Source organism: Ranitomeya imitator, chromosome 6 (genome assembly GCF_032444005.1).
Source record: "Ranitomeya imitator isolate aRanImi1 chromosome 6, aRanImi1.pri, whole genome shotgun sequence".
Taxonomy (NCBI): Eukaryota; Metazoa; Chordata; class Amphibia; order Anura; family Dendrobatidae; genus Ranitomeya; species Ranitomeya imitator.
In genome coordinates, this window is record NC_091287.1 from 31,206,158 (window position 1) to 31,230,738 (window position 24,581).

General features: G+C 45.1%; 1 protein-coding gene across 1 annotated transcript; it reads left to right on the forward strand.

Annotated features, from left to right (window-relative positions):
* Positions 1 to 2,155: 2,155 nt before the first annotated feature.
* LOC138643292 (zinc finger protein 585A-like) lies at positions 2,156 to 22,900 on the forward strand. The gene is made up of 11 exons (XM_069732224.1): positions 2,156 to 2,491; positions 2,585 to 2,719; positions 3,399 to 3,528; positions 4,903 to 5,837; positions 6,459 to 6,741; positions 12,560 to 12,639; positions 13,396 to 13,518; positions 13,611 to 13,745; positions 13,856 to 13,976; positions 17,847 to 18,644; positions 20,147 to 22,900. Exons 1-11 carry the CDS (start codon positions 2,414 to 2,416, stop codon positions 20,947 to 20,949), a joined length of 3,621 nt encoding a protein of 1,206 aa, XP_069588325.1. The 5' UTR covers positions 2,156 to 2,413; the 3' UTR covers positions 20,950 to 22,900.
* The last annotated feature ends 1,681 nt before the right edge of the window (positions 22,901 to 24,581 follow it).

Sequence of the window (24,581 nt, forward strand, 5' to 3'; positions counted from 1 at the left end):
AGGATTACATGTTTGCAGCTTTCAGAGCCCCGAGGCTTCTTCTTCAGGCAGGATTACATGTTTGCAGCTTTCAGAGCACCGAGGCTTCTTCTTCAGGCAGGATTACATGTTTGCAGCTTTCAGAGCACCGAGGCTTCTTCTTCAGGCAGGATTACATGTTTGCAGCTTTCAGAGCCCCGAGGCTTCTTCTTCAGGCAGGATTACATGTTTGCAGCTTTCAGAGCACCGAGGCTTCTTCAGGCAGGATTACATGTTTGCAGCTTTCAGAGCACCGAGGCTTCTTCTTCAGGCAGGATTACATGTTTGCAGCTTTCAGAGCCCCGAGGCTTCTTCTTCAGGCAGGATTACATGTTTGCAGCTTTCAGAGCACCGAGGCTTCTTCTTCAGGCAGGATTACATGTTTGCAGCTTTCAGAGCACCGAGGCTTCTTCTTCAGGCAGGATTACATGTTTGCAGCTTTCAGAGCACCGAGGCTTCTTCTTCAGGCAGGATTACAAATGAATGACTGAGACAAGAGCAGAACAATTACGATGTATTACAATAGGACATTTGTGCACAGGGTGGATGGGGTGACGCCTCCTAAAGATATGCCGAGGAAATCAAATTCGGAGTCTGTGTGGTGTGAACTGTGTCCATGTAGTGAGTCATAAATCCAAAAAAAGAAAAACAATGGTAGAGCATGAGTTAGGCTGTGTGCACACGTTGCTGTTTTTTCGCAACGCTATAAAACCGCAAAAAAAAAACCGCATACAACAAGCATCCCATCATTTAGAATGAATTCCGCATGTTTTGTGCACATGATGCGAAAAAAACGCATCGCAGTAAAAAAAAAACGCAGCATGTTCATTAATTTTGCGTTTTATTTTACGGATTTCCCACTACAAAATGCATTGGGAAATGTCCAGAAAAAAAACGCACCAAAAATGTGGCAGATTTCTTGTGGATTTCTTGCAGAAAATTTCAGGTTTTTCTCAGGAATTTTCTGCGAGAAATCCTGAACGTGTGCAGATTGTCGAAACTAGCAGGTCCTGTTAACAGTATTTGAATATAATCCATGATCTCATAGTCCTGATTTTTGGTGGGTACGCGGACTGTATATGTTGGTAATATGTGGGTACAAGTTTTGCATTTCTTATTGTTACAGAGGAATGTTCCCGTCTCTGACGATGATGAGAGGACACTTCTGGCAAGGAGATTCCATTCCTTAAGTTAGGGGGATGTTTGTAGGAGAGAAGTGGTAACATAGTAACATAGTAACATAGTTAGTAAGGCCGAAAAAAGACATTTGTCCATCCAGTTCAGCCTATATTCCATCATAATAAATCCCCAGATCTACGTCCTTCTACAGAACCTAATTGTATGATACAATATTGTTCTGCTCCAGGAAGACATCCAGGCCTCTCTTGAACCCCTCGACTGAGTTCGCCATCACCACCTCCTCAGGCAAGCAATTCCAGATTCTCACTGCCCTAACAGTAAAGAATCCTCTTCTATGTTGGTGGAAAAACCTTCTCTCCTCCAGACGCAAAGAATTCCCCCTTGTGCTCGTCACCTTCCTTGGTATAAACAGATCCTCAGCGAGATATTTGTATTGTCCCCTTATATACTTATACATGGTTATTAGATCGCCCCTCAGTCGTCTTTTTTCTAGACTAAATAATCCTAATTTCGCTAATCTATCTGGGTATTGTAGTTCTCCCATCCCCTTTATTAATTTTGTTGCCCTCCTTTGTACTCTCTCTAGTTCCATTATATCCTTCCTGAGCACCAGTGCCCAAAACTGGACACAGTACTCCATGTGCGGTCTAACTAGGGATTTGTACAGAGGCAGTATAATGCTCTCATCATGTGTATCCAGACCTCTTTTAATGCACCCCATGATCCTGTTTGCCTTGGCAGCTGCTGCCTGGCACTGGCTGCTCCAGGTAAGTTTATTATTAACTAGGATCCCCAAGTCCTTCTCCCTGTCAGATTTACCCAGTGGTTTCCCATTCAGTGTGTAATGGTGATATTGATTCCTTCTTCCCATGTGTATAACCTTACATTTATCATTGTTAAACCTCATCTGCCACCTTTCAGCCCAAGTTTCCAACTTATCCAGATCCATCTGTAGCAGAATACTATCTTCTTCTACTATCTTCTTCTACTATAGTTCTGGAATTATTTCTTTCCGCCTGAGGTCTCTATGGAATATGTTTTGAAGATCAGCACCAATCTTCCTTAGGATGCTCATGTTTGTAGGTGACCACAAGAAGCGACCGTTGTTGTCCTCCCTCCGTTTACAAGGATCCCAAGAAGCAGCCGCCAGGACCACAAACGAGGAATATTTCCTCTTTTGCATGAGAGTTATTATCACATTACAGTTTTTATTCACAGACTTTATCTTCCCGAACATAGAGTTCCAACATTCAGGATGAACGATGACAATGGTCACCTCTCTCAAGAGATCCTAAAACTAACCCTGGAGATCATCTACCTGTTGACCGGAGAGGTGAGGGATTCTGAGAATGTGACAATGAAGCCGCCACTGTCTTCTACATCCGTAATTTAATAACTTGTACATATTTTATTACTCGATATACAGGACTGTATTGTAATAAAAAAAACATCGGAAGAACCCGTCACGGCCCCTCAGCCGGCCTCCGTGATACAAAGGGAAAATTCCGATAAAAAGATTCTACAACTCACCCACCAGATCAGTCAGCTGCTTTCTAGAGAGGTAAAAAAAAAAGAAAAAACTTTTCTAAACTCAAAAATCACTTTCGAACTTCTGAGACTTTGACCACCTTGGAAACAGTCTTGTGTCAAAAATAAACTAAGGTCCCAAATCATTATTGTATTTTTTAGTCTAATTTTTAGGGTTCTTCAACTCTTTTTTTATTCTCTTTATTCTTCTTTTATTTTGTTTTTGTTTTGATTTTCCTCCTTATTCTTCTTCTATTTTAGATATTCGTAATTTTTTTTCTTGCTTGTCATTGGGATTTCCAGATTTTTTTTGTCCAGTTCATCAAGTTAGACTTTTTAAAAAGTCGTAACATTTTTGCGCAAATGTGCTCCAATTACCCACCACTCTCCCATCTTCCTGGAGTGATTTTACGTACTTATGACATTTTTTGCCGTAAGTTGTGTAACATTTTAGCAGAACATGTAACTTTTTGCACTAAAACGTTGCAAAGAAAGAAAATTAAAGACAGAAATAAAGAGTACCTTCATTTTGCGCAATATTCACAAACCGCGTGCGTCATCTTGAAGAATTTGGCACAAAAAAGGCAATGGATACCACAAAAGAAAACTAAAAAACTTGACTTACAAAAACCTCAAATGATGAATCGGGCTTAAACTGATTTCCACACATCCTTTATTCACCGATTTAATATTTTACCGTTCTGTTTCTGCAGGTTCCTCTGCGATGTGACGATATAACGGTTTATTTCTCCATGGAGGAGTGGGACTATGTAGAAGGACACAAGAGTCTGTACAAGGGCGTGGTGATGGATGATGATGATGATGATGAACTCTCCACTTTGGGTAATATTCTGTGCCAATAAGAGGTGTATCTAGGTTTTATGGGATCTGGAGCAAGAATTCAGTTTGGCAACCACTCATCTCTGCAGACTTCCATCTTCTCCGGTCTTCTGCAACGCGCCCCCACACAATGCCCTTAAAGATAGCACTGTCATTATAATGCTCCTGAATAAAAATATCTGACCTATGCTGAGAACCTGAATAATTGTCCCTCCCTATATTCCTCGCACAAAATATGATCCCCACATTGTCCTTCTTATGGTACATGCCCTCCAAACTTCTGCCTCCTTTCCATACTGGGCCCCCTCTTTTCACATTCCTCTCACACTGTGTACCCCCATACTGTCCAGTCTTTATACAACACCCCCTCACCACACTCCTCCTCCTTGGCTTCCTGGCTCTGGCCTTACACTTTTCTCCCATGCCACCCCCACCACACTACTCAGTTTTTTATTCTGTGCCCACTCACACTTTTCTCCCCATACTGTCTCCTCGCACTATTCCCCTCGATAGTCTGCTCACACATTTACCCTTTCACTCTCCATACTGCCTCCTCACACATTCCCCTTACTCCTCATACTGGGTCCACACCCATCCCATCACCCTCGCTCCCCATACTATGTCCGCATACATTTTCTCCTCGCTCCTCATACTGTTTGCACCCATCCCCCATATTGTTTCCTTATACATTCCCCCCTGTCTACACCTTGCTCCTCATATAGTGTCTTCAAATTTCTCCTGCTCCCCATTTTGTGTCTGCACCTGTTCCTTCCTTGCTCCCCAAGCGTGTGTCCCCCACACAACCCAGTAAATACCCCCACACTAAATCCCTCTGGTTACATTTAATCTTCGGTGTCTACATTTTTTATGGAGCACTTACCACCAATGTGTGCCTCTTCAGCCCCGGCGAGTGACATTAGACGCTCCAGATGTTGCTTCGACCCTGACGGTCAAAGCTTCAGAGCTGACAGGTGGCTCAGAGGACTGCCGACTTCCATTCCGGGGGGCAACAAAATGCAGACACGGGTAAAAACACTTCAGAACGCTGTATTAGGCGGCCTGACTGCGTCCCATCATGCCGGCTGCACTTGAGGCTCATGGCCTGGCTGCCCCCCCACACCACATACGACTCTACCACATACGACTCTGGTGTCAATTAATCTCCAAACTTCCTACTCATGGATTTTTAAACCTGTTCCCCATATTTTTCCTTAAGGTTTTGAAATCTGTAAGTTGCTCCCATGCTTAGAGATGTATTAAATATCCATTCACGATCTGTCGATGTGAACCCTACAGTTTCTAGGTTGGTGCTATATAAAGGTGTCCCATGATTTGCACTTTTTTTTTTTTTTACCCAATCTACATTTTAATTTTCAGGACAGCACGACAGCATGAAAACTAAGGAAGATATTGAGATCGTGAAGGCTGATCATATATGGAAACATGAAGAAATGCTTCAAGAATTCCAGGGAGAAAACTACATTATCCCTTTTCCCATCACAACTCTTTTTTCCACAGATTTGTCCTTGGATTTTTCTGGAAGCATGGGACCTTCACTTGATGTCTCAGATAGTATTCCTAGAAGTGATGGAATATTTACTGATCTTGAACCCAATAACTGTGTCATTCAGAACTTGACAGATTTGCCTTTAGATTGTCTTCCAGACCAGAGATCTCCACCAGATATTGCAGACAAAATTCCTAATGTGTATCCTAAATCCGATGAATGCGTCATCCAGAGTCTAAATTTTATTTCAAAAAACACAATTTATACTTCTAAGAAAACCTGGCCATGTCCTGAATGTGAAAGAAGCTTTAGCAGTAAGAAAAGCCTTGATACACATATGAAAACCCACACAGGGGAGAAGCCACTAACATGCTTCGAATGTGGGAAACAGTTCATCCATTACCGCAGTCTTTTCGATCACCGAAGAATTCACACAGGCGAGAGGCCGTTTTCTTGTTCAGAGTGTGGAAAATGTTTCAGACATTACCGCAGCCTTCTTGACCACCAACTAATTCACACTGGCGAGAAGCCGTTTTCTTGTTCTGAGTGTGGAAAATGCTTCAGACATTACCGCAGCCTTGTCGATCACCAAAGAATTCACACCGGCGAAAAGCCATTTTCTTGTTCCGAGTGTGGAAAATGTTTCAGACATAAAGTCGGTCTTCTACGACATCAGAGAACCCACACGGGGGAGAAGTTATATGGTTGCTTAGAGTGTGGAAAACGCTTTGCGCAGAAAATTAGTCTCGATCGTCATATACGGATTCACGCCGGATTTATGCCATTTTCAGGAAATAAATGCAGCTAAAATTTGCTGCAGAACGAATCTCCGTGAACATCAGAAAAATCCATACAGGTGACAGCTCATTTTCATGTTCCTGCTGTCAAAAGAGATTTGCCCAAATTTTCCAGACAATTTTCATAGTAAAAAAAACTCCTCTCGGGTGAAAAAAATAAAGTAATAACAATGTCACTGTGATAATAAATTCTTAAAAACAATTTAAAAATAAAATTGAATAAAGCTCTTTATTACAGAAACGCATCCATTTTCATGGGCAGCTAATCAGATCAAAAAATGAATGAAAACCCACTCTAGTCAATTTGGTTAATTTTACTGAATTTTGGGCAAAAAATGGTTTAGGTATTTCTTCAGCTCAGACGACTACACCACTTATTACTTATGACCATTGTGGTCAACAACAAAAAATTGTAAAGTGTGTACAGATCCCCCAGCATCAATGTTAGGCCGGGATCACACACAGCGAGATACGGCCGAGTCTCGCAGGTTAAAACCAAGCTCTGGCACCGGCACTCCAGAGCGGAGCGTGCGGCCACATAGCAATACATGGAGCCGCACGCTCCGCTCTGGAGTGCCGGTGCCAGAGCTTGGTTTTAACCTGCGAGACTCGGCCGTATCTCGCTGTAGTGTGACTCCGGACTTAGGGTCATGTCCAACTTCCAAGTTTATGCATCAACAGCAGACGAGTCAGAGCAGGACATGGAAGACTTCTACGCCCAGGGCCAGGTCCCAGAAAAGGACATCAAATCCATTATGGGCGACTCCATGCCAAAGTTTGAGAAGGAGAGGATGCAGGAGTCATCGGCAGACACGGCCTGGGAGAAAGGAATAAAATTGGGGACCGTCTTGTGCAGTTCTATCAGAACAAGCATAGAATCACTAAAACTTGTGTCAAATATGGAGGATAGGTGTAAGAAGAGGGGTACTGAGAATTGTGTGCAATTAGGTCGGATCAGATGAATAGTGGGGGAAGCCAGGCTTCTGTTGGGAGGTGGGGGGTGAAAATAGTTGGACTTGGGGTGCAGTTGAAGAGAACCGTGATGAGAATGTGAGTCGGTGGTGGTCTGAGAGGTGAGTTTATAAGATTAGATAGGGAGCAGAGGTAAGGGGAGGGGGAGAAGATGAGATCTAGAGGATGTCCCTCTTTGTGGGTGGGTTTCTTATTTTTGATCCTGGTGTAGCAGGAGGACAGTAATTGCCTTTGTCATTTATGAAGGTGTCATGTTGGAGGTCGCAGCCTTTTCTTTGAGTCTCTGTCTTTTTTTTGTCAAGTTTTTCCCCATCAATTAAAACTATCTGTGACACCCCCATGTCTGTCATATACTATATAATAAAGTTCTAAGCATATGCTAGATTCTTTGGTAGTATTGCATGCAGGGCCATATTTGCCACTAGGCACTTGAGGGCACGTGCCTAGGGCGGGGCGATGTGAGGGGGCGGCACCTGAGCAACTTTAAAAAAAAATAATTTTTTTTTAGGTCCGGGGTCACCCCGCCCACCTCAGCCCCAGTTGCTGCGGGGGGGAGGGGGTCTCGGGCGCAGGGCCGCCCGCTATCAGGGCATTACTTGTTAGGCTATATTCACACTTTGCGGATTTTGCTGCGGATCCGCAGCGGATTTGACCGCTGCAGATCCGCAGCAGTTTCCCATGAGTTTACATTTCAATGTAAACCTATGGGAAACAAAAAACGCTGTGCACATGCTGCAGAAAAATCCGCGCGGAAACGCTGCGGATTACATTCCGCAGCATGTCACTTCTTTTCTGCGGATTTTCAGCTGCTCCAATAGAAAACTGCAGTTGAAAATCCGCAGAAGAAAACGCAGTAAAAACCGCGATAAATCCGCAGTAAAAACCGCGATGGGTTTTCACTGCGGATTTTGCAATTCCGCTGCGGAAAAATCCGCAGTGGAATCTGCAAAGTGTGCACATAGCCTAAGTGTGCATCTGGTGTCCAGAAATGGGTGCTGTACCTTTAAGCAGCAGCAGGCAGGCCCAAGTGCATCATGGTCCTGACTCCGGTCATGTGACATGCTGCGCGCTCTTCTTAGGGTACCGTCACGATACCGACAACGATGTCGATCGCTGCAGTGTCGCTGGAGAGCTGTCACACAGACAGCGATCAACGATCCCGAAGTCCCCTGGAAACCAGGGTAAACATCGGGTTACTAAGCGCAGGGCCGCGCTTAGTAACCCGATGTTTACCCTGGTTACCAGCGCAAACGTAAAAAAAAAAAAAAAAACACTACATACTTACATTCTGTGTCTGTCCTCCGGCGCTCTGATTTCCTCTGCACTGTCAGCGCCGGTCAGCCGGAAAGCAGAGCGGTTAGGTCACCGTTGTGCTTTCCGGCTGGCCGGCGCTCACAGCCAGTGCAGAGAAGCACAGCGCCGGAGTACAGACACGGAAGGTAAGTATGCAGTGTTTGTTTTTTTTACGTTTACGCTGGTAACCAGGATAAACATCGGGTTACTAAGCGCGGCCATGCGCTTAGTAACCCGATGTTTACCCTGGTTACCAGTGAAGACATCGCTGGATCGGCGTCACACATGCCGATCCAGCGATGTCAGCGGGAGATCCAGCGACGAAATAAAGTGCTGGACTTTCCTCAGCGACCAACGATGTCACAGCAGGGGCCTGATCATTGGTCGCTGTCACACATAACGATTTCCTTAACGATATCGTTGCTACGTCACAAAAAGCAACGATATCGTTAACGATATCGTTATGTGTGACGGTACCTTTAATGTAGGAGCAGACTGCAGAGCTGAGCAGTATGTCATGTTTGTGGGAGAAGATACTGAAGTCGGCGGTGAGCAGGGAGAGGAGGCGGGCAGTGTGAGAGGAAGCTGCAGAGAGGAGTGAGGTGAGAGAGGAGACGGGAGTCTGCTGATGTGAGTGAGTAGAGGGGAGGTTGCTAAGGGGAGAATATGAGAGGCTGGAGAGGAGATGAGAGGGGAGGCTGCTAAGGGGAGAGGAGAGGCTGGTGAGGGGAAGCTGCTAAGGGGAGGATATGAGAGGCTGCTGAGGAGAGGAGATGAGAGGCTGGTGAGGAGAGGCTGGTGAGGGGAGGCTGCTGAGGAGATGAGAGGCTGGTGAGGGGAGGCTGCTGAGGAGATGAGGCTGGTGAGGAGAGATGAGAGGCTGGTGAGAGGAGATGAGAGGCTGCTGAGGAGAGGAGATGAAAGGGGAGGCTGCTGAGGAGATGAGAGGCTGGAGAGGGGAGGCTGCTGAGGAGAGGAGATGAGAGGCTGGTGAAGGGAGGCTGCTGAGGAGAGGAGATGAGAGGCTGGTGAGGGGAGGCTGCTGAGGAGAGGAGATGAGAGGCTGCTGAGGGGAGGCTGCTGAGGAGATGAGAGGGGAGGCTGCTGAGGAGAGGAGATGAGAGGCTGGTGAGGAGATGAGAGGGGAGGCTGCTGAGGAGGGAGGCTGCTGAGAAGATGAGAGACTAATGAGGACAGGAGATGAGAGGCTGGTAAGGAGAGGGGAGGCTGGTGAGGAGAGGGGAGGCTGGTGAGGAGAGGGGAGGCTGCTGAGGAGATGAGAGGCTGGTGAGGAGAGGAGAGGCTGGTGAGGAGCGGGGAGGGGAGGCTGCTGATGGGAGGCTGGTGAGGAGATGGGAGGCTGTTGAGATGGAAGGCTGCTGAGGAGAGGGGAGGCTGCTGAGGAGAGGAGATGAGAGGCTGCTGAGGAGATGAGAGGCTGCTGAGGAGAGGGGAGGCTGCTGAGGAGATGAGAGGCTGCTGAGGAGAGGGGAGGCTGCTGAGGAGAGGGGAGGCTGGTGAGGAGATGAGAGGCAGGAGAGGGGAGGCTGGTGAGATGAGAGGCTGCTGAGGAGATGAGAGGCTGGTGAGGAGAGGGGAGGCTGGTGAGATGAGAGGCTGGAGAGGGGAGGCTGGAGAGGAGATGAGAGGCTGCTGATGGGAGGCTGCTGAGGGGAGGCTGGTGAGGAGAGGAGAGGCTGGAGAGGAGAGGCTGGTGAGGAGATGGGAGGCTGCTGAGGAGAGGGGAGGCTGCTGAGGAGAGGAGATGAGAGGCTGCTGAGGAGAGGGAAGGCTGCTGAGGAGAGATGAGATGCTGCTGAGGAGAGGGGAGGCTGGTGAGATGAGGGGAGGCTGGTAAGGAGATGAGAGGGGAGGCTGCTGAGAAGATGAGAGGCTGGTGAGGGGAGGCTGCTGAGGAGAGGAGATGAGAGGCTGGTGAAGGGAGGCTGCTGAGGAGAGGAGATGAGAGGCTGGTGAGGGGAGGCTGCTGAGGAGAGGAGATGAGAGGCTGGTGAGGGGAGGCTGCTGAGGAGAGGAGATGAGAGGGGAGGCTGCTGAGGAGAGGAGATGAGAGGTTGGTGAGGAGATGAGAGGGGAGGCTGCTGAGGAGGGAGGCTGCTGAGAAGATGAGAGACTAATGAGGACAGGAGATGAGAGGCTGGTAAGGAGAGGGGAGGCTGGTGAGGAGAGGGGAGGCTGCTGAGGAGATGAGAAACTGGTGAGGAGAGGAGAGGCTGGTGAGGAGCGGGGAGGGGAGGCTGCTGATGGGAGGCTGGTGAGGAGATGGGAGGCTGTTGAGATGGGAGGCTGCTGAGGAGAGGGGAGGCTGCTGAGGAGAGGAGATGAGAGGCTGCTGAGGAGATGAGAGGCTGCTGAGGAGAGGGGAGGCTGCTGAGGAGATGAGAGGCTGCTGAGGAGAGGGGAGGCTGCTGAGGAGAGGGGAGGCTGCTGAGGAGAGGCTGCTGAGGAGAGGGGAGGCTGGTGAGGAGATGAGAGGCAGGAGAGGGGAGGCTGGTGAGATGAGAGGCTGCTGAGGAGATGAGAGGCTGGTGAGGAGAGGGGAGGCTGGTGAGGAGATGAGAGGCTGGAGAGGGGAGGCTGGAGAGGAGATGAGAGGCTGCTGATGGGAGGCTGCTGAGGGGAGGCTGGTGAGGAGAGGAGAGGCTGGTGAGGAGATGGGAGGCTGGTGAAGAGAGGGGAGGCTGCTGAGGAGAGGAGATGAGAGGCTGCTGAGGAGAGGGAAGGCTGCTGAGGAGAGGAGATGAGAGGCTGCTGAGGAGAGGGGAGGCTGGTGAGGAGATTAGGGGAGGCTGGTAAGGAGATGAGAGGGGAGGCTGCTGAGGAGATGAGAGGCTGGTGAGGGGAGGCTGCTGAGGAGATGGGAGGCTGGTGAGGAGATGAGAGGCTGGTGAGATGAGAAGCTGCTGAGGTGGCAGCATCTGGCAGGGGGAGGCTGCATCTGGCAGGTGGAGGCTGCTTACGGGAGTGCGGAGAGGCTGCTGAGGGAAATCTGCGTCCTGCATCCAACAGGGTGAGACTGAAGAGGGGGTTCCCTTTAGAAATCTGTCAAACCTTGCAACCATGGCAGAATCAACTGACCATGTAATGTGTATGAGATTCTCCAGATTCTCACATGACAACTGGAAAGCTTTGCTAAGTCTACTTTCACATCAGCGATTTTCTCCGTTCGCGGCAGATACTGCAGTTTTTCCGCATCTGCCACGTAACGTATCAGTTACAGGCCGGCAACTCTGCGTTCGGCCTCATTCATTCCCTATGGGACTTGCGGACATGTGCGGCACTTGAGGTTTGGCACTTGAGGCGAGACAAAAAAACACTGCTAGCAGCATTTTTTTTTCCTGTTGCTGCAAGTACCGCATTTGCCGGATCGCGGCAAAACCGCAAGTGCCGCACATGTACGCAAGTCCCATAGGGAATGAATGAGGCCGAACGCACTGTTGCCGTAAATGATCCGTTACGAATGCGGAAAAACTGCCGCAAATGTCAAAAATCGCTGATGTTAAAGTAGCCTAAGTCACTGCCGATAGTGTCATACTCACCAATGGGGGAGGCAGCACGAAAAGTGCCTAGGGCAGCAGAAACTCTAAATACGGCCCTGATTGCATGTATGATATATATGATCTTTGCACAAATCTCCACCCACAGGTATTCAAGAAAACACTTCTGCCTTGCAGCGCTGGAGTCCTGGGTTCTAAGAGTCTGTATGTTCTCCCCATGTTGGGTGGGTTTCCTCCGGGTTCTCTGGTTTCCTCCCACATTCCAAAGACATACTGATAGGGAATGTAGATGGTGAGCCCCAATGGGGACAGTGATGATAATGTGTGCAACCTGCGGAATATGTTAGCGCTATATAAAAAAATAAAAGATAAATTAATTTAATAAGGGACACAAATCACGCCATCTCTAAAGAAGACCTGCGATTCATTACCTGACATGACCGTCTAACTCAAGGTGTCCTAGGGTGACGTGATGCCCTCGTGACAGTAGGAAACAGGGAGCAAAGAGTTGTATATGCTCACCTGCCTGGGTGGTGACCTGGCACAACTGCGTGGTGGTAAGAAAGACGCGTATTCAAAACAAACAGGAAAAGAGAGGTCATTCCTTTGTGTGTGTTCTCTGGATCTTCATCCACTCATACATCGCATTTCAAGGTCGGGTTGACTCCTTCATCAGTGATTCCGCAGGGAATATTTTTCGAGCACGCCGAAGACACTCAGCACCGAGCATGCTCTGATAACACCTTATCCGAGCACGTTCGCTCATCACTACTAGGCTTCTCTAATCTCTACCAACATTTTCTAAATTCTCCACTAGAGGCCGCTCTCCCGCCGTCCGCCTCCCTCCACTGCCGAGTGACTGATCACATGATCATCACGTCATCCCTGTAGCTTCAGGTTTCCAGTCCCTCCAGTCATGTGACTGGTCACATGCTCGTGATGACACCACAGGTCCTCGAGCCCGGGGACAGAAGAGAAGGCGACTCGTGATGTTTCCTGGCGTGTAACATACGCAGCGGACACTCCGGTAATATCCACAATGGGGGAATGTTTACTATTGCTTAATGGCTATTCCTTACATACATATTATGGGATTGTTTACATCCGTATACTGGGGAATTGCATAAATAGCAGTTCCATTAACCCCTTAAGGACCAAGCCACATTGTAGGTTAACGACCAAACCTTAATTTGGAAATCTGACCACTGTCACTTTATGTGGTTATAACTCTGGAACGCTTCAACGTATCCCACTGATTCTGAAACTGTTTTTTTTTTATGTGACACGTACGATATAAATAATAAAAATGTCATCTTGTACCGCAAAAAATAAGCCGCCATGCAGCTCTATCAGAGGAAAAATAAAAAAAGTTATAGCTCTCACAATAAAGCGATGCAAAAATAATTATTTTTTCTATAAAAGCTTTTATTGTGCAAAAGCGCTAAAACATAAAAAAAAAAAATAAATGAGGCGTCGCTGTAATCATACTGACACGAAGAATAAAACTGCCTTATTAATTTTATCACACGCAGAATCGAGGAGAAAAAAAAACAATTCCTGAATTGCTGGTTTTTGTTCATTCAGCCTCTGCAAAAATCAGAATAGAAAGCGATCAAAAAATGTCTTTTTGATCATGTTTTAATCCACTTTTTCCAAGCGGCATGATGATAAAGCATTATTACCCAATTAAATAAATTGGGTTTAAATCTTTAAAAGGAGAAAATACTTTAATTTATGGTAGAATTTACATCCATCATCACAAATAAACAATTTCTATCCAAAGAATTCAACCCACGAAGACCAGCGTTCATTTACCAAAATATTCAGGATGGACAATGACAGCGGTCACCTGTCTCAGGAGATCCTAAAACTAACCCTGGAGATCATCTGTCTGTTGACCGGAGAGGTGAGGGATTCGGAGAATGTGACAACGAAGCCACTACAGTTTCTTACATCCGTATTTTATGACTTGTACATCATTTTATATCCGATATACAGGACTGTATCGTAGTAAAGAAAACATCAGAAGAACTCGTGATGACCGCTCAGCCGACTTCCGTGATGCAAAGGGAAAGTTACTGTAAAAAGATTCTACAAGTCACCAACCGGATCAGTCAGCTGATTTCTGGAGAGGTAAAAAGAGCATTTTGAAAAGCTGGAACAAATTCTCCTATTACCGTCCAGACTTTTCAACCTTAGTTTGGATGTTTCTGATCTATTATTTTATGGGTCTGTTTCTGCAGGTTCCTCTACGATGTGACAATATAACGGTTTATTTCTCCATGGAGGAGTGGGACTATGTAGAAGGACATAAGAGTCTGTACAAGGACGTGGTGATGGACGATGACGAACTCTACACTTTAGGTAATGGTGTGTACCGATTACTCCAAGTTTCCTACTGCTACAGATTTTTAAACCTGTTCTCCATATTTCTTGCTTTTGTTTTGGAATCTTCCATGAATTGGTCCCATGCTTAGAGGTTCTTTAAAGTAGTCCGTTCACAGGCTACTGATGTGAACTCTGCAATTTTTATGTTGATGCTCAGGGCCGGACTGGGACTAAAATTCAGCCCTGGCATTTGAAGTTACACAGGCCCACTTGTCACATGGGGACTGTATAATATCTTTGTACACTTGTAGGTTACAAGAAGTGAGGGGAGTGTAACACGACTATATAACATATAATTACAGCTGTATCCAGCATTACAGCTCAGTCCTATTTATTGCTTATAGTTGCAGTACCAAGAAAAGCCGCTGCTTTACCTCCATAACTGGATCTCATAGATAATGAAGGGATGAGACGACCAAAGGCTGTGGAACCTCATTCTGATGCTCCATATACTTTGCCTACGGCCACTTTTGGTTCCGCTGCGCAGCACGAGACCCGGTGACTCTGAAGAGCGGTGACATCAGTAACGTCATCACTCTTCAGATATTCCGGGTCTTGCACTGAGCTCGGCGACTGTGAAGAGCGGTATTGTTACTACCGTCACCGCTCTTCAGAGTCGCTGGGTCTCACCAGGTCTGTGCTAGTAGTGGGGGTGTCTGATAGACACCTCTCCATTACTTACACCAGGGATTGATAGCAGTTGACATCAACCCTAAAAATCATTACACATACCAGAATTAAATGCTCTGGTGACTGGGAAAAGCAGTAAGCAGTAGAGTTAGCGCTATTCCCAGACGCTGGGTGCTAACTACAACTGTCACCATCCTTGCCTGGTCTCCCTGTGAAGCATTTCTGCTGTATTTACATGCGCTGATCTCAGGCCACTAAATGAGTGTGATCGACAATACTGAAGTCGTTCGCTTGTTTCCCGGCCTCTTTACACCAACTGAGAAAGAATGAAGGGAACAGAACAATCACAATTAGATCAATCTGTCCCCATACAGCATCATGTTATCAGCAGCACAACTACAGTTTACACCGGCGATGTGCTGCTGAGAACAAGGATTTCTGTTCCCACATAAACAATCCAATCACTCGATGAATAGGCAGCATTTTGCTTGTTTAGTATAATACACCCCATAGTCCTCCATATATTATAATGTGCACCTCAGTCCTCCATATAGTATAATACACTCCTCCATATAGTATAATACACCCCTCAGTAATCCATATAGTATAATACACTCCTCAGTACTCCATATAGTATAATACACTCCTCAGTCCTCCATATAGTATAATACACTCCCCATAGTCCTCCATATAGTATAATACACTCCTCAGTCCTCCATATAGTATAATACACTCCTCAGTCCTCCATATAGTATAATACACTCCCCATAGTCCTCCATATAGTATAATACACTCCTCAGTCCTCCATATAGTATAATACACTCCTCAGTCCTCCATATAGTATAATACACTCCTCAGTCCTCCATATAGTATAATACACTCCCCATAGTCCTCCATATAGTATAATACACTCCTCAGTCCTCCATATAGTATAATACACTCCTCAGTCCTCCATATAGTATAATACACTCCTCATAGTCCTCCATATATTAAAATACACTGCAATTCCTCCATATAGTATAATATACTCCTCAGTCCTCCATATAGTATAATGTACTGCCACAGTCCTCCATATAGTATAATACATTCCTCAGTCCTCCAAATAGTATAATACATTCCTCATAGTGCTCCATATAGTATAATGCCCCGCCATTGTCATCCATGTAGTACAATTCACTTCCCATAGTATAATGCACCCCATAGTTTTTCATATAATATAATGTATTCCCCATAGTCCTCGATACAGTATAATGCAGCCCACATATAGTATAATGATGCCACCCCAGAGTATAATGCAGCCACCCCACAGAATATATTGTAGCCTCCTGAGTATAATGTAACCCCCGAGAATATAATGCAGCCCCCTCATATAGTATAATGCAGCCGCTGCATATATAATATATGGTAGCTCCCTCAGAGCATAATGCAGCCCCCCATAGAATATAATGTAGCCCCTCCATAGAATATAATACAGCACCCCATAGAATGTAATACAGCCCTCCCCCATAGAATGTAATACAGCCCCCCATAGAATGTAATGCAGCACAGCTCCCATAGAATGTAACACAGCACAGCCCCCATAGAAAGTAATGCAGCACAGCCCCCATAGAATGTAATGCAGCACAGCCCCCATAGAATGTAATGCAGCCAGCCCCCATAGAATGTAATGCAGCCAGCCCCCATAGAATGTAATGCAGCCAGCCCCCCATAGAATGTAATGCAGCACAGCCCCCATAGAATGTAATACAGCACAGCCCCATAGAATGTAATGCAGCACAGCCCCCATAGAATGTAATACAGCACAGCCCCCATAGAATGTAATACAGCCCCCCATAGAATGTAATGCAGCACAGCCCCCGTAGAATGTAATGCAGCACAGCTCCCATAGAATGTAAAACAGCATAGCCCCTATAGAATGTAATGCAGCACAGCCCCCATAGAATGTAATGCAGCACAGCTCCCATAGAATGTAATGCAGCCAGCCCCCATAGAATGTAATGCAGCCAGCCCCCCATAGAATGTAATGCAGCACAGCTCCCATAGAATGTAATGCAGCACAGCCCCCATAGAATGTAATGCAGCACAGCCCCCATAGAATGTAATGCAGCCCGCCTATAGAATGTAATGCAGACAGCCCCAATAGAATGTAATAAATCCCCCCATAAAATGTAATACAGCACAGCCACCATAGAATGTAATACAGGTCTCCCAATATAGCCCCACAATCCAGTTATCACTCATTGATATATATATAAAAAAAAAAACACTCTCCTCTCCTCGTTCCCCGCTCTGCTCCCGACTCCGGTCTCAGTAGCTGCAGTCTGCCCGCCCGACACACAGCAGGTACGCGATGATATGACGTCATCGCGCACCCCCAGTGTCAGAGGCAGAGTGGGGAATGGTGGGAGAGGGAGTGACAGCAGACGCTCTCTCCTCCATCATTGCATTCAACTGTACCGGCGTCGTAGACGGCGCTGGTGGGGGGGCGAGTTGGCGCTGGGGGGGTTGGGGGGAGTCGGCACTGGCGAGCGGCCCCCTACTGCATTTGCCAGAACTGCCGATGGCCAGTCTGGCCCTGTTGATGCTGTATAAAGTCTCCTCATTGGGTAATGTTGTGCTGCTTTTAATCAATAGAAAAAATAATTTCTTAATTCTATTTCTTGCTCAGGTCTTAAGGTACCTTCACACTGAACAATTTAACAATGATATCGCTAGCGATCCGTGACGTTGCAGCGTCTTGGATAGTGATATCGTTGTGTTTGACACGCAGCAGCGATCTGGATCCTGCTGTGCCATCGTTGGTCGGAGCAGAAAGGCCAGAACTTTATTTTGTCGCTGGAATCCCTGCAGACATCGCTGAATCGGCGTGTGTGACGCCGATTCAGCGATGTCTTCACTGGTAACCAGGGTAAACATTGGGTTACTAAGCGCAGGGCCGCGCTTAGTAACCCGATGTTTACCCTGGTTACCAGGGGACTTCGCATAGTTGGTCGCTTGAGATCTGTCTGTGTGACAGCTCTCCAGCGACCACACAGCGACGCTGCAGCGATCGGCATCGTTGTCTAGATCGCTGCAGCGTCGCTAAATGTGACGGTACCTTTAGAATTGTGCCATCAATTCCTCCAATGCTTGAAGATGCTTCAAATATGTCCATACTCAAGAGTTCTCTAAAAAGAGAGTTTTACATAAAAACACAATCTACTTCTTTTTTTCTAGGTCAGCACTGCAGCAGGAAAATCGTGGAAGAATATTCGATTGTGTCTCCCGATTATAAATTGGAAGAAGAAGAAGAAATGCTACAAGAATTTCCGGAAGACAATCTCAATATCCCACTTCCTTCTACTGCAAATTTTGCTACAGATTTGTCCTTGGATTCTCCTGAACACTTGGAACCATCACTTGACACCTCCGACAATTACACAAATACACATTGCGAGCCCAATGAATATGTCACCCCGAACCCAACATTTGTACCCCAGGAAACAATTTTCACATTGAATAAGACATTTCCATGCCCCGAATGCGGGAAATCATTTAAGCACAAAAACAGTCTTTCAATACATATTAAAACTCACACAGGAGAACGTTCGTTATCGTGTTCTGAATGCGGGAAAAGCTTTATCCATATGCGGAGTCTTCTTGACCACAAAAGAATTCACACCGGAGAGAAGCCGTTCCCTTGTCCTGAGTGTGGAAAATGTTTCAGGCATAAAGTGGGTCTTCTCAGCCACCAGAGAACCCACACGGGGGAGAAACCATATGGTTGTTCAGAATGTGGGAAATTCTTTGCAGGTAAAACAGCTCTGAAACGTCACCGACGAGCGCATACTGGAGAGAAGCCATTTTCATGTTCCGATTGTGAAGCAAATTTTACCCGAAAGGAATATCTCACTGAACATCAGAAGATTCACACTGGCGAAAAACCATTTTCATGTTTTTACTGTGAGAAGAGTTTCACCCATAAATCCACTCTTATTCAGCATGCATGCGTCTGCCCAGCACAGAATTACACCCGTAAGTCAAAACTATATAATATATTCTGTATATTTGGAGCGTGATAAACTATTTTCATAACTCCATTAATTCTGGTTGCTTTCGCTGATGAGACTGAGGTCCTGGGAATCATGGTCTCCGCTCATTCATGAATTGAGGATTTTGGACCTCAATGACCAGATCAAAACTTTCCTAACCCTACACTTTATTTCTAGTAAGACACGAGCGGCGTCAATGCTTCCCTAAAGGGAAATAAAGCTTCGACTTATTATTTTTGGAGACTTTTGTTGAAGTTGATTGGTCCACAGCAACTTTATTTCAATTCAAGACAAGCGTATTTTCGTTCTTTAGGCCGACCTTGTGCACACGCACCAATACAAGCGATTGAGCTAGTTCAGATGAAAAAAATCCAACGTGCGCTAGACTAATATTTTTTGGGGCCAGACTAGTCCATTAAACTCAATAGTTGTGTAAAAAAAAAATGGATGCCTTACTGACAACATCCGCATGGCATTCATTTTTAACACATTCATTGCAATAATTACGGTACTTAGGAAACTGCATTTAGCCTTCTTTTATTTTTTTTGTTGTAATAGTTGATGTAAAAAAGATGATAAATGGATGAGAGAAACAGACATTCGGATGAAATATAGTTGATTTTTTTTTTTCTCGGATGAAATATAGTTGATTTTTTTTTTTCTGGATGAAAGACAAATTATTTTTCATATACTTGTATGAACTCTGCCTTAGAAAAACATTAAATTCACCAAAATGTCTTAATATTCCCAACAATTCTGAGAACTCCAAAGTTTCCCAGACAGTTACTGTATAAATAGTTAAAGGGATTGTGTGCGGTTAGGATACAAGGCTGCAGTCACTGTGTGACTGCAGACTTGTGAATCTTCATATCGCGCACAGTGTGTGTCGTCAGTATTTTCTGGTGGCGGGAACAGTGTGTGATTTGCATACATGTGGAAATTCAGAGAAGCCGAGGCACCAAAGCAACAGGTTATTGATAAAAAAAAAACTTGATCTTTATTCCATATTAGTTAAAATCATATTGCATTTATGAGGTTGCATGCAGACTAGAAGTGGCCGGCCTCGCTCACTGCAAGTGTATTGAGCAAAGTCTAGTTGGAATGTGGCCAGAAGTATGTGGTCACATGACCACCCGCTCTCGGAGCCAGCACCGAAATATCCTCATAGAGATGTAAGTATTCACAAGTCTGTAGTCACATAGTGACTTGCAGCCTAAAGCCAGACGACCCCTTTAAATCCAGTTTCCTTTTATACAATGCAGTAATCTTGCAAAAAAGTTCAAAAATAAACTCCTGAATATACAGTTCTATATTGGGGTTTTTTTGTGCTCTTTTTTAGTTTTGTACTGTGGTTGTTTAGCATTAGAACAAGAAAGTAGCCATTATTTCTAACCATAGACAACCCCCTTTAAAAGCTACCGTAGGTGTTAATGAGTAATATAAAAATGAGGCTCATTATAATTTTTTCTTTTTTTATTTCACTAGTGCAACCCGAAAAATCTTTGGAGAATCATGAAAATGTTTCTACTGACCCTTTAAACGAAAATATAGTAATCACGCCAGAATTTGAAGGACAAATCCCCAATATCCCATTATTCCATCCTGCAACCTTGTCCTCAGATTCACTTCTGCACTGGAGATTTCCACCGAGAATTGTTGACCGTATTCCTGGAAGTACTGAACTGCATCCTAGATCCGATGTATGTGTCGTCCAAAGTCCAAATATTAATTTTGAGAATACAGTTTATGCTGTTAAGACCTTTCCATGTCTTCAGTGTGACAAAAGCTTTAAACTGAAGAAAAGCCTCGCCACGCATATGAAAACCCATACGGGAGAGAGACCGCTGTCATGTTCCGAGTGCGGGAAAAGCTTCATCCATAAAAGGAGCCTCCTTGATCATCAAAGGATTCACACTGGTGAGAAGCCGTTTCCTTGTTCTGAGTGTGGAAAAAGCTTCAGGCATAAAGTTGGTCTTCGGAGCCACCAGAGAATCCACACGGGGGAGAAGCCGTATGGTTGTTCGGATTGTGGGAGGCATTTTGCGACGAGAACCGGTCTACTTTGCCACCATAGGTCTCACACTGGAGAGAAGCCTTATTCGTGTTCAGATTGTGGTGCTAGTTTTACGAAGAAAGATTATGTTGTTGAACATCAAAAAATTCATACCGGTGAAAAAACGGTTTCATGCTCCTACTGTGGGAATAAATTCATGCATAAATCTACTCTTACTCAGCATCACTATTTTTGCCCTGCAAAGAAGATTCTTCTAGGACAGAAATCACTTTAGTGATAAATACAGGATAATTTTTTACCAAGCGCTGTTGTGACTCTGAATACTAATACAAGGCTTTCATCACACTACCCTCCATCTACGGCTCTGTCCTTATTTCCCAATTAATTTATGTTCCATTAATGTCTGTTACTGCTCCCAAAGATCTTGTATCCAGTGGACCCTTGCCTAACCATTATCCATGTTTTCAGTCCGAGTGTCGTCCATTAAAAAAAATGACCTCACACGGATGGCGCTCGTACTAATGTTATTCATCTGGGCTCTTCAAGATGACAGTTTTACCACTCGATCTGAGTGTCTGCGTGAAAAAAAGGCCTAGCCAAATCAGTTCTCATACTTTGCACTGATGAGTGGAAATACCACAAAACACCATGTCTACAAATTGAGGCTTTTATCCTATCCATATTGCAAGACTCATTAAAGGGTCGATAGTGACTTGTAGAATTTCTGCTTTCAACAGGTGGCGCTATTGAGTTCAAGTCCTCCTCTCCAAAGAGGCAATTTGCATACATGCGTGAAAAAAGAAATGCTATTCTCTTTCTTATTTTAGATAAGACTCACCCATTCAAGTTTATGGGAGCATCAATATGGCATCCGATTTTTATGGATCCATTGCTATTCTTAATTCCTTCTTGAGAATGACATGGTATTCACGTCCTGTGGGCTGAGCGTCCTCCACATGCAGCATCTACTGGGTGTATTAAATATCCAGCATCTGTCTATCAGCCGCTGCCAGTGCCAAGTTCCATCTGTGGCTGTTAACTATTTACCGTATTTTTCGGACTATAAGACACACTTTTTCCACCCCAAGTTTTGGGTGAAAATGGGGGTGCGTCGTATAGTCGGAATATACGTACAAGTAGTGTGGTGGCAGCAGGAGTCGGGCGATTCTGCGGCGGTCCCGGTCCGACGCTGCAGGGCGATGATCACACTCCCTTCCCAGACAGGTTCGGCGGTGCTCTGTGGTGTGGGGGGGCTCCGCCAGAATTTTGTAGAGGCCCCCGCACATCCAATGCTGTGGTGCGGTGGCCTCCAGGAAAATGGCGAGATCTCGCATGCGGCGTCCCAGCAGGCATTTTCCCAGATGCAGCAATTGATGTGCGGGGCATCCGGTTTTCCACAAAATGCCGGCAGACCCCCCCGCACCACAGAACACCGCCGAACCATCCTGGGATGGGATTTCCTGGAGGCCACCACATCGCAGCAATGTATGTGCATTGGCCTCTGGGCTTTCAAAAAATGCCGGCGGAGCTCCCCTGCACCACAGAGCACCGCCGAACCTTCCACACCAGTCTGGGATGAGAGTCTTATCACCGGACCACCAAACACCCCTATGACCACGCCCCACCAGCGCTGCCGATCCCCCACTCCCCTGGTAAGCTGAATTCGGACAGTAAGGCGGACCCCCATTTGACACATTAATTTTTTTTTCCTATTTTCCTTCTGAAAATTTGGGGTGCATCTTATGGTCCGATGCATCTTATAGTCTGAAAAATACCGTAAATACTGCTGGGTTACTATGACAGCCAGGGGTCTGCTGAAGACCCCCGTAGCTGTCATCTTGGTCCTGCTGTGAAGCTCAGCTCTAGGCTCCATAGACGATCAAGATTGCAGATTTATGGTATTGCAGTATATTGTACAAGCGATCTGTTCAAGTCCCATAAGGGGACTAACAAATAATGTAAAGAAAAAAAGTTTTAAAAAATATATACGGTATATAAATAAAGGTTCATATAATCCCTCTTTTCTCCCACTAAACGTATAAAAAAGATACATTTATTTGGTATCATTGTATTCATAAAAAAGTCTGATCTACTATAATATGAAATTAATTAACCCAATTGGTAAATACCATAAAGAGAAAAAAAAATGAGAACAGCAGAATTGCGTGTTTTTGATCACCTCACCTCCCTAAAAAACTGGTAGGGAAGAGTCGGTAGAACTCAGATGAGGATCACATTGCAATGCTCGGACTGGCCATCGGCTCTCCCGACCTGAGCATGACAGCTGCACAGAAATAAATGCTGTCACACTCAGGTCAGGAGAGCCGACGGTCAGTCCGAGCATTGCGATGTGATCCTCATCTCAGTTATACCTCCTTCTGACTGCACTCTAAGGGCCCCTTTCCACTTGCGAGGAAAACGAACGAGTGCAATCCGATAAAGAATCGGATTGCACTCGGACCAATGTTATTTAATAGGTGTCTTTTCATTTGCGTTTTTTTTCTCAGCCGAAATCGGACTGAGAAAAATCTGGGTCGGCTGAGAAAAAAAAAATCGCAGCATGCTGCGATTTGCTGCGGGTCTCGGACGAGACTCACCAATGCAAGTCAATGGATGCGAGAAAAAAAACGCATGGAATACGGACCATCCGTATTCCATCCGTTTTTTATGGATACCTTACCATTCTGTGGCATAGAACACTGTAAAGAGTCCTGTAAATGACTGTATAAAAATAGTTGCAGAGAAAAAAAACGGATTGCATACGGATGTCATACGGATGTAAAACGGATGGTGCGATTAAAAAAAATCGCATTGAACTCGCATCACAAACGCATGACAATCGCATACGTTACATCCATTTTTTCGGTCCAGATTACGGACCGTTTTTTTTTCTCACAAGTGGAAAGGGGCCCTAAGGCTGCCGTCACACTAGTAGTATTTGGTCAGTATTTTACATCAGTATTTGTAGCCAAAACCAGGAGTGGAGCAATTAGAGGAAAAGTATGATAGAAACATATGCACCACTTCTGTATTTATCACCCACTCCTGGTTTTGGCTACAAATACTGATGTAAAATACTGACCAAATACTGCTAGTGTGACCGCAGCCTAATAATAAGCAATGAAAGCACTGTACATACACAAAAATTCGTATCAATAAAAAAGTCAGCTCGTCCCACAAAACATATGCCCTTATTCAACCCCATCAACAGAAAAAAAAGTTAAAGAAAATGGAAGCACAAAGCAAAAACAATTTATTTCTATTTTTTACAATATTCTGATTTATTTCTCTATTTAAGTGGTGAAAAAAAACAAATTCATGTATGGTATCATTGTAATAGGATTTATGTGGACGATCATGTTTTGAGGTCATTTTTTCCACACAGTGCACGCCATAAAAATCTCCCAAAAATAGCAGAATTGCATTTTTTAAACTAATTAATCACACTTGGAATTTTGGCCATTTTTACTACTTTATATGGAAAAAAGAAAGGCGCATTAAAAACTACAACTCGACTTGAAAAAAACAAGTCCTCATGTGTTTATGGAAATGGAAGAATAAAAAAAAGTTATGGCTCTTGAATGAAGGGAAAGAAAAAAATAAAGCTTAAAAAAATAAATAAAAAAAAATCCTGGTCGTTAAAGTGTTAACAAAGTAAACTATTTGTTTTTGTTAATTTTATTAACTGCTGACATATACAAACAAAAACAGACATTCTGAAGACAATATAGATGAAAAGTCAGTTTTTAAAAAAAAGATTTGTGTGAACTTGGCCAAAGAGAGCGTTCATCGGCGCCGAACGAAGAGATCTGTCACGGCACAGTTGTTGGGTGACCTGGGACCAGGGGCTCCTTCCCTGTGCCTAACACTAGGGGGCACCCTAGCTAGCCCTGCTCCCCGGGATAC